At 32.2% G+C, this 11,395-nt stretch overlaps 1 protein-coding gene across 1 annotated transcript in view; it reads right to left on the bottom strand.

Moving 5' to 3' along the window:
- The window catches only part of LOC112161618 (eyes shut homolog), a 97,288-nt gene that overhangs the window by 36,047 nt on the left and 49,846 nt on the right, over positions 1–11,395 (bottom strand). Inside the window, exons 15-21 of the mRNA XM_024296895.2 lie at positions 10,331–10,453; positions 9,668–9,778; positions 9,188–9,412; positions 6,814–6,936; positions 6,596–6,709; positions 3,161–3,274; positions 512–625 (exon numbers count right to left, since the gene is read on the bottom strand). Of these exons, the coding sequence (XP_024152663.2) occupies positions 512–625; positions 3,161–3,274; positions 6,596–6,709; positions 6,814–6,936; positions 9,188–9,412; positions 9,668–9,778; positions 10,331–10,453 (924 nt within the window). The remainder of the gene's footprint in view (positions 1–511; positions 626–3,160; positions 3,275–6,595; positions 6,710–6,813; positions 6,937–9,187; positions 9,413–9,667; positions 9,779–10,330; positions 10,454–11,395) is intronic.

The raw sequence follows: 11,395 nt of genomic DNA on the forward strand, positions 1-11,395 counted from the left end.
ACATTTATATCATTAAAGTCTATGTATTTTTGAATTACTTGTAATATTTAATTGAAATATGATCAGATGCAATGATAGAATAAACACCAGAAGTGTTGATTATACTATAAATAAGCTTTTAGAATGATACTGTTTATCACATTAACACATGCTGGTTTTATAATTAACAAGTGCTTGTAAAAATGCCAATTATTAGAATAGATTTAAAAAAGTAAAGCAAGTTAAAGTACTACATTTAAAATAAAGAATGAGCATTTGATTTTCATTTAGTAAGAATTGATAATGCAACACAAGGTCTGTCCTTAAAGTGATGAAAGTTGAGAGGAAAAAGAATCCATCACTGAATACATTACTTTCTAATTACTCAGGTTCTCTTTTTTTAAACCAGAGGCATCAAATGAAAGTGTAGTTATTTTGTTTCAACTTGTAAAGCAGGTCAGGACAGGTGAAAAAAGTACAATGGCAAGTTAATTAACTTCCCTTTTTTTGCCCTTTTGTCGGTGCTCATTACCTTTGAATGGAGCCACACACTGGCAGAAGTAATTACCAGGTAGGTCCACGCATGTTCCTCTATTCTTGCAGGGAGATGAAGCACACTCATCAATGTCAAGTTCACAATTTGGACCTTTTGACAGGAAAAACACACACACAAAATACATTTACTATCATAAATGTACAAACTGACTAGTGCACATGCCTTAAAAACACTAAAAAGTTGTAGTAAATTAGTGTAGTGTTTGAATTTTAACCCAGGGTTAAAATTCTAGGGTTGTTTTCACTTTTTTATTAAGCAAAATGTTCCACTTATTTTATCGTGTATGGAAGGTAAAATTGGAGAGTAATTGGTAAAAATGATCAAGCACATTTACAGAGTGTCAAAAACATGTTTTTTTTTTTTTTTTAGTGGGAACATACTTAACTGCCTTGTTGGAGTTCACTTTACTCTAAAATTATATTTTTTTTCTTTAGACCATCTTCCAAATCAATCCCAAAATAAATAAAAAAATAATCCCAATATTAAAGCTTTAGCTGCCTAAAATGTAAATATGATACGTCTATGTCTATGATGTCTAAAGAGAAACCGGTATCGCAAAAAGAAAGACAGACTTTTAGCATTGCTCACTGTCATAAAGAGGAGAAAAATCTCTCACTTACTGCTTAAAAAAATGCAACTATAAAACCAACTTTTTTTCTATTATCTCAATGACGTCTGTTAAACAGCTGAATTTGGCAAAAACTGTTAAATCTGTGTCTACAGAGGCACATATAAAACTGACTCTGATTTTTCAGGCAGCTCTGCATTAACTGGCAGGAATCATTACCATCTGTGAAGGCACACTTAACGCAGACAGAAACGTATAGCTCTTTAAACAACATATGCTATCATCCAGATTGCTTAATTCCCAGGGAAGGTTATGCTTGTTTTAACAAAAGCACATCAAACCATATGATGTTGTCATGCACAGTTATGCTGTAAAACTGTTGGATAGCAGAGTGTCTAACTTGCTGTCCAGCCTTGTATTCCCTTTTAAAAATGTATTGCATTAGGGGAAATTTTAGTTTTATCAGTAAATACTTCCTTAAGCATAAAAAAAGGCAATTTTTAAAGGATAATTTAGGCACGTATAAATGGTTATGATTTTAATCCAAAAATGCACAATTAAGTTTATCTGATTACACTTAAACCTACTTAAAACGTACTACTTCACATATTGTGTTGCCCTGTTTTTTTAACACCATCTTGGATGGTTTAAATATAAAATGTTGCAATAAAAATACTGGAAGTGCAACAGAATCAGCTTTGGTAAGTGTAAGTTATCGCTCTGACTCCCAATGTTTATACAGAGCTGCTACACAAACATACTCACTTAAGTTACACACAGCAGGAGTTGTTTACACAAAATGTGTGCCGTGCAACAAAAAAGCTGCATGATTAAAAAAAAAAAAAGCAACACCGGTTAAAGTGCCACCGTTTTAATCATGTGAACATAAAATCCAAAAGCAGGTCTGCTTTTATGTGTGTGCCCTGTTGTTAGGAACAATGTTAACTAGTTCCGGCTCTGCTATTTATACACGGCAAGTTTGTCTCTATGACAGGCTCTCAAACTGGCACAAAGCATGCTGTAAGAAAATAAACAAAAACTTTGCAAAAGTTTTTAAAAAAGGGGAGAAAAGCAATATTGAACAGGTTAAATGTGGTCTCATTTTGTTGCAAAAATCTTCTTTTTGTAGCACACACAAACAAGCATAAGGGCAGCTATAAAAAGAAAAAAAAATTTTTTTTTTTTTTATATTCCCACAGTGAGTGTAGCATAGTTGCTGTTGATTTCTTCTATTTTCCAAAATGATATGCTTAAAAATCTGACCTCTCAGTCTTAAAAAAAAAAACAACACAATCATTTTTTTCCAGTCACGAATCCAATATACTAACAATTTTTACAAATCAATTAGAATGTAGAAATATATATATTTTTTTAATTTTCATTACATTTCTAGCTGCACTCATCACATTTTTGTACAAGTCTTTTCCACTGGATGTCACTGAAACAAATTCTTGATTTAATCATGTGGTCCAAAATGTGTTTTTTCAAACAAACATATTTAGTTGTATTGTTGGCTTAGTCAAAAACTGAGCTGATTCTAAGACCATTTTTCCTCTACTTCAACACATTTTATAACACATATTAATCTGTTAAAGCCCAGCTAAATACTATTTTTAAATGATTAAAATCAAATAAATATAATTACTCCAAATTTAATTATTATAATGGATAAAACTTAGCCAAAATATATTTTTCCTTTAAACAGGGCAGCACAAGAATGCCGTAAGCTAATTCCAAACAGCAGAGAGGCTAAGAATTTATTCCACTATCAGCAGCTTTTACTGTTTGCTGCATTGAATGAACATCTCCCATTTAGTCCTTATCCAAATTTTCATTTTTGCAGTAATACAGTTTTTAGTGAGCTACATTTGTGTTATTTGCTTGTTTTTCTTTTCCAGTTTTATTTTGAAAATTAAATATACGTGTGAAGATTCATTTCCTGTCTCCCATAAATTGAGTTTTGGTCCTCGTTCATGCCTCCTTCACAAAGTTTTTTTAACACAAACATATTGGACACATATATTTAAGACTAATAAAATCACTTTGCCTTTACTAACCTGTAAAACCCGGCTTACAAACACATTTGTAACCGTTAACGAGGTCTAAACACGTGGAATTCTGCAGGCAGGGAGAGGAAGCACACTCCTCTATGTTGTATTCACAGTAGCTACCTGTAAAAAAAATATATAAAGGTTCTCAAAAAAGTAATTTAAAAACAATTTTATTATCTCATGCTGAGTTTGAGTATTTGATTTTCTCTTTATGTATCTAACTTGTTCAATGTGCAAATGTAAAGCAGATCAGCACAAACTAAGCCACAAAGTGCCTTTTTTTTCGGTCCTATCACAGTGTTACACATTTAATGTCCGTAAGCAATAGAGGGGGCTTGTGCAAAGTGTGAAATGCCAATGCGATAATGGCTCTTTGAATTACATCAACATTTCATGTAGTTACAGAACAGGGTTTGTGTTGCTCTTGTAACACTATAAAGCATATAGTTTGTCTTATAACATCACTGCCTTGTATGTGGGCCCCTTAAGAATTGCATGTGTTTAGTGTTGGAAGGCCAGACCCCTTGTTTCTAAAAGAAAAAAAAAAAAAAAAAAAAACTTTAAGTTTTTAGTTTTAGTTTTAAGTTTTTCCAAAGTATATTAAGGAAACTTAAAACAGAATTATTCATAGTAAAAATAAAAGAAAAATAAAGAAAATTCTACCCTTTAAGTGAGTCTATCTTAAATTCCCCTTTAGTCGAGGGTGGTTGTTACTTTGGGGTATTTGCTGGGTACATTGTGGACAGTTCATCAGACTATCACAGGGCCACAAACACAGAAATCACTTCTAAAATCACCAAATTAGGCACCAATTAGTCTTTAAATCATGTTTGAGACTGCACTGGGAAGTAGAAGTGCCTAAAGAAAGCTATATAACACACTGTCAGCTGTAGAGAAATATACAAGTGATACTTGAGTGGGACCCAAACTTGTAAAGGTACTTTAATTGAAGTTTAGCTCCGTGAAAACAGTTCATGATTTTTGGATTTTCCCAAAATCACATCTAAGCCAGCTCCTTTCCAAATCTATCTGAACACATCATTTCATGAATATTTAAGCAGGTGCACATAAAAATTTAAATTTGTAAACATACCGCAAGTGGGTTTAAAGCTAGAAGTTCAAGATCAAACTTTGCCGAGTTATTATTATTCTGTGACATGACATCGTTTTGTAAAGCCACAAATTGTGTTCGACCATGTCTTATGTGAGCGGAAAAGAAAACCAGGGGGAGTGATCAAGCCCTGGCTCAACAGACTGAAGTGGGGATCTCAAGTGATTTTTTTTTTTTTCTTTTTTTAAACACAGGCTGAATAAACTTAAATCAAACTTTTGATCTATGTTTTATGAGTTTCATAAGTTTCAACTGAAAATGAACCAAGAGAGCAAAAAAAACTGCTACTTTAATGTTGGTTTTGGGTAAAAAAAAAAAAAAAAAAATGGATTCCACGTTTAATCTTAAAATTCTCAGTGGATTATAGTCCTAGCAGCAGAAAGGTTCTCAATTGCCAGTATTTTAACAGCTAATTTAGTTCAATATGGGAGGTAAAAATTGACCAATTATATAAAACTTCATCAATATGCAGCTAAATTAAAAAAAATAAAAGTTGAAAATATTTAACCAGGACAAGGTATTAGTTAAGCATCTTATACAGAGGTCACAATGATGGGCAAATGTAGGTAAAATGTCACAAGATATTATTAGGAGTGGTAAAAAAGTTATATTTAATAACCACAAAGATCCTTCACTGGTATCCTAAAGAATTTTGCATTGTTTTTTTAAAAAAAGGGTTAATCAAAAATTGTGTAAAATGTGAATAATGGTCATAATGTTTGTAATAACATTTAGAAATGTCAGATGGAAGACTTACAATGGAATGAATGAATTAATGAATGAATGATTGAATGGATTAATGAATGAATGATTGAATGAAAACCCTTTAAGAAGCCATAAGAAACTGTAAAGATTGAAAACTGTTTATCTTGAACTATTTTGCTTCCATGCGGTGCATGTTATATTATGCCTTTTTTGATTGAATTTTCTACATCTGCAATATTACATATACATTATATGTATTATAAAATACAGTATCAAAGGTTACTGTATTTTTTGTCCATTGGATTAAATGCTACATTATGAGTTTCTTTGCATTAATGTAAAAGTGATGCAACAAATCTTTGATTTATGACAGACCTTCCCAAGATCAAAAGATAACATTAGTTAGGGTCTTATAGAAGAAATTAATTTGTAAAAAAATATATATATATATTTTACTTTTTATGTTTATATGTGAAGAACATGTAGAAAATGCTCATGAATTACATTTATAATATATTCCAACCTCCACCGATTCCATATTTTGTTGCCATGACATTGTTATGTTAATTTTATTATGCAGATTTTGGCAAAAATAAATTAATCTTTAAATGTTTAGAGAGTAGGATTTTGAATTTGAGAGAAAACATAAACTAAAAAATCAGTAGGTGTTATGACACTATAACCTTTAACAGTTAATCTAAAAGTTCAGGCCAAAAAAAATGCTCCTTCACTTACATGTCAAAAGCTCACCAATATGCAAATACATTAGTAGTTTATTATCATTTCCATTTTTTTTCAATATGTTTTACTTTATATATTTATATTCATCTGGATAGAATTCTAAATGTTGTACAATATAATAAATGGAACACATTTGAAACATAACACATCTGAGTTTAAACACTTTCATAAACATATTTAATGCTTGATGTTTTCATATGTATCTAAAGATTGCATCAATTCAACCTACTAAAATATTCAAAATTAGTAGTAAGAAAGATACCTTTTGACTCAAACATTTTGGGACCTTTACAAGTGTTATTCTGTGTTTTGATACCTAATAGGAACAAGTTTCTAAACAAATGTCAAGTCAGGCCTTCAAGTTTCTGCTTTTGAGAAATTTGAATCATTTACTTAAATGATCTTTGAACATCCCTCCTCTCAGAAGACAGATATATGCCCGCACCTTCCCATTGCTAATTAGTAAAAACAACAGAAGCATGTGGTTAACACTTTAAAACATCTTGTTTACACCGACGCATTTCTTTTCTTTGATGAATTGTCTATTTGACCACAAAGCTAATGGGTTGCCTTCCTTTAAAAGAGCTGCATTAATTTAAAGTGATGAATCAGTCCTTTCAAGTCATGTATTACTTCTCATTCATCCAATCAGTTAATTTGGAGAGCTGCTAAACCTAATCTCAGTCTTCAAACCGCTTTAAGACACCTGAATAAAGAGTGGCGTTTAAAAGAGTTATCTCAAAATATGGTTGTAAATAAGCCATGTGGTAAATTTAGAAACAAAGTAATAGAAATTGACATTTTATAATTAAAGGGTTATTTTATTTATGCTTTTTAAAATGCTGTCAACACATTTGGAGGTCGTAATATTTCAGCAAGAATACCTGTTATCCCAACAGGACACTGACAGCTGAATGAGTTAAGCTCGTCTGTGCAGGAGCCTCCATTTTGACAAGGCAAGCTGAGACATTCATTCACTTCAATCTCACACTTATTACCTGAGAAAAAAAAATGAAAGGAGAACGTCATGTTGACAAATTCTTCCATAAATAATATGCCACTTAAAGTCACAAAGGATGACTTGAAGCTCACATTCACTCACCGATAAACCCAGGTGCACAAAAGCAACTGTAGCCGTTCAGAAAGTCTTTACAGATACTCAGAGCTCCACAGGGATCGCCTGCACAGTCATCAATATTTGCTTCACAAAACTGGCCTGTTAAGCCTGTAAAGAAGAGAGATGGATGGACGGATGGATGGATGGATGGATGGATGGATGGATGGATGAATCAATGATGGTTTGAGATTGGATTCTTTGTAAGGTGCCTAAATTATATTCAACATAAATCTAAGTTATTTAATAAATGCACATTTTAAAATGAATGTCAGAGAGAATCCTTAAATTATGTGACAAATTGAATATTATATATATATATAAGAAAACAGACAAAGTATTAAGGCCACCAATGAATAAATAAATGAGAATAAAGTTGTAAAGCATAAAAAAGTTGAAACTTTTTAAAATACATTTGTAAAACATTAGAAAAGTCATATTTTTATGGGAATGAAGTCATAAAATTATGAGAAAAAAACCTAATTTTAAAAGAAAAAAAACATGATTTTTTTTTTTTTTTTATCTTTATTTAACCAGGAAGTCCCATTATGATTAAGCAATCTTTTATACAAGGGAATCCTGGCCAAGAGGCAACAAAAACACATTTGAAAATGAAATCGGTTTTGTCCACATTACGTGCCAAAAAAACCCATTAATGCACACATTTAGGTGATGACATAAGACTTCTGTTTATAATATGCACTATTATGAATTTGGCCCTTTGCAGCTATATTGTCAACAAATGAAACAACCCGTCATTTAATAAAACAACACTGACTCACTATAAGACTTATCCTCCATGGTGAAACCGATGCTGCTGTAACCACTTATGTGCTCTACAACTGTCATACTAACACACAATATTGGTTCTTTTTTATTCTTGTTTGCATTTTTCTTAGTATAAAAACTTTTTTCTCACAAAATGATAACAATAATCATATTAATTATCAACTTATAACTAATTAAATTATAACGTCATTTTTTTTAATCCTCTTTTTATGACTATTATTGTAAATATTTTACTCTATTCTAATATTTTATGGTGATGCTCTGTAATAAAAAGGTGCTTTAAGTGAATTACAAATAAAATATAAATATATTTTTTATATTGCAACCCACCTTTTGTGGTCTCACTGCTTTGCTGATTTTTTTTCAATGTATAGTTTTTTTTTTTTTTAACACTGTGTCTCAATTGGCTGTAGACCCTGTCAAACCAAACTAGTCCATCCAGTGTCTTCTGTAGCTACAGAATGTGTTCAGTTTGCCAGAGTTACATAAATCTTTGATTGCGATCAGATCTTTGTTTTCATACTTTAATACTGGACTCATGTTTCTACAAAGGTTTGAACTTTGAGAGTTTAAACAAGCGAGAAAAGTGTATAAATGTTCATGTTTGTCTGGAAAAAAAGCTAATAAAGTGTACAGTATGGGTTTAACAGCCTTAAAACATCTCTAATTCGATCACCTATCATGGGTCATTGATAAGTAACTCCTGTGATAAATGAGGGAACATTGCTTTTTATGAAAAAAAAAAAAAAATGTCACACAGTAAAGTTTAGGATTACAACTGAAATCAACTTTTTTCCCCTTCTCTCATATGATGCATGTAGTTAGTATATAAATATATATACATTATTTCAACTTTTAGCTGATCCACATTTACAGATCTGTGCAGTAATTTCATTTATGCTGAATCCCTCTTTCCTGACGCAACTGGACTGTAATCCATTCTACACTTGAACCAACAACCCACTGGTTATGGGTGTGACCCTATCGCATGACAACAGAAAAAGTTTGAAATCACTTTAAGTAAATAACCTTTAAATTATTTAGAGCTATTAGAGTTGCTCTGAAGATTTCCTTTTTACTTTACTCCTCTAAGAATCCTCTTAGAATCATTTTTCCTTTGTATGAAGTTACAGAGAAAAGTTAAAAGCTTGTTTATGACATTTTAGGGCTTTTTTTGGTCATTTTTTTGTGTTGTGTTTGAAACAGTCAACACACTTTTTTAGGGGGAAAGTTCACAAAATTATTTTTAAAACATATAGGTTATTGAAAAATACACATAAAAGCAATATTATAGTTAACTTTAGTGTATTATTCCAATAATTAAGTCAACTATTTTGATATTTCATCTAAGGAAACTGATTCTGAGAACTATCAACAGTTTAGTTCAATTGAGAAAAGTTGAACCCTGAATTACACGTTACATAAAGACTATTGTGGGCTGCTGTTTAGAGGTAAGAGATTAGACTCCCACAGAGAAAACCTCCAAGCCGGTGAAAGCAGCAGACTGAAAATGTATTTGCTACAGAAGATTCATCCTTTACCTAAGCACACCCCTGCTGAAGGATAAACCTACCAGGTAAGCAATCACATTTGAACCCCCTTGACAAATCCACACACGTTGAACCATGTTGACAAAGGCCATCAACACAGTGGTTAATAGGGGTTTCACAGTGTACCCCTGTGTGTCCGTGATGACACACACATCTGTAAGCATTTTCCAGCTCATCGCAGAACATAGTCCCTTCAGAGTCGCAAACACACCGGCTCGAAGACAAAGAACAGTCTTCGCCGTGGTAACCTAGAAAAAGAAGGATTGAATGAGTCCTGTATGGAGAGAAGCTCTGCCCTTTTACACATACAGAGTAACCATTTTTTATTGTTTTATTTGACAATTTATTCAGAGGATATTGTCAAAAATAAAAATATTGTTTCTTTTTCATATTGAAAAGGACAGAAAATGTTACATATTTTTTAAAAAACAACATATTACTAAGGAAAAAAGGACAAAACAGCATCAGGAGTAGACACTCCTTGATAAAAAGTATTTTAGTACCTGAAGGACATATACATTGTAATTCCCTGGCAGAATTTAAGACACAAGTTCCTCCGTTTTTGCAGACCCTCACTTCTGAACAGGAAGATTCTGGTCTGGAGCAATTCTTGCCTGAAAGATGTTTAAACATGCTTAAACAATAAGTATGAACACAAAGAAACAAGCCAGGGGGGAAATAAAGGGTGGACTGCCAGGCTAATGTCATTTCTCAGGAGCATGCTCTACATTTAAGATTAGCGGTGCAGCACAGAGTAGAAGGAAATGATGTGTGTCTTTAGAGGTGGAGTCAGATCTGATGCTGCAGACATTTACAATCAATTACTTCCTATAGCTAAAGCCAAACAGTTTGGTCAATTTTACTTTTCCATACTTATATATTTACAAGTGCTATGGCTCATTAGTTACATAATGAATGTTAAAATTGACAGAAATAAAAAGGATTTTTGGAGAATATTTTATTTTTATTTTTCATTACTTTATCCAAGCATCAGTCTCTGCAGCATTGTCACATCTTCATGTTTAATCATCCACAATCAATATGCAATTGATGAATCTGGTCTTTTGGCAGACAAGGGGACAGTTTGATGGTCATAGCAGCTTAAGAGTCTTTAATCGATGCTACACTCATTAAGGATTGCAAAGGAAATGATAAAGATAGCTTACCAGCAAAGCCTGATGGACAGATGCATTCATAGTCAGCAACCAGGTCAATACATGTGGAATTATTGGCGCAGTATCCAAATGCACATTCATTATGGCTGATTTCACAGTTGAAACCCCAAAAGCCTTAAAACAACAAACATAAAAAAATTAGAGATGGCGTGTAAATGTCAGTAATTAGCAGAACATTTCATCCAAAAACAGTGAATGCTTAAAAAAACACAAAAATACTTCTGTGAGGAGATTGCACAAGTTACTAGTCAGTAAACATTTTATTCTATATTTATCTTTGACATTATATGCTAATTATTAGTTTATCCACTCCGATTAATCCTGTTATATGGACATATTAGATATTTTTCAGTAAATGAAAGGTTGAAATCATCAAATGACTGCGAGTGTTGAAATGTAATATAACGTGTTTTACTTTCCCACGAGAAATATTTCACTGGATGGTCACGCTATGAAATGACAATCATTAGCTCTGTCACACGCTGCAGCTACAGGAGAACCATGACTAATGCTCAGCTATCAGCACCATCAATCCAGGTCAAATTCTCATCATTTCTAAAACTGACCATGGAACCAATTTCCCCCTCTCTCCAAGTCATAAAATTTGACAATTATCCTGACTTCATTAAAAATGCATAGTAGACTTCACCTGCAATCAAGGTTTAGACGCAGGTTTCAGTTCAGGCTTACCAAGAAAGAGATGGGGAAAAATAGCAATAAATTGTTGTTTTCACGCAATAATAATGCAGATTAAAAAAAGAAGTAATACTTTGAGAAATTATATGTAAATATGTGCTAAAATATATAGTTGAGCAGCAAACGAACTGCAAAAAAACAAGTTAGGTTAGCCAACATGCTAAAATAGAAAAGATTGTTTTAAACTAATATTAAACTAACATTTGAGCAACATACTTGCAATGCTTTTATTAGTTTAGAAATCACCATGTAGCACTTTATTTTACACATTCCAAAGTAAAAGTTAGTAAAATTTGATCATAAAACATGTTTAAGCCTTCTCCTATGGGATTTTATTTAAAATCCATAAAGATATAATGC

Source organism: Oryzias melastigma, linkage group LG15 (genome assembly GCF_002922805.2).
Source record: "Oryzias melastigma strain HK-1 linkage group LG15, ASM292280v2, whole genome shotgun sequence".
Lineage (NCBI taxonomy): Eukaryota > Metazoa > Chordata > Actinopteri > Beloniformes > Adrianichthyidae > Oryzias > Oryzias melastigma.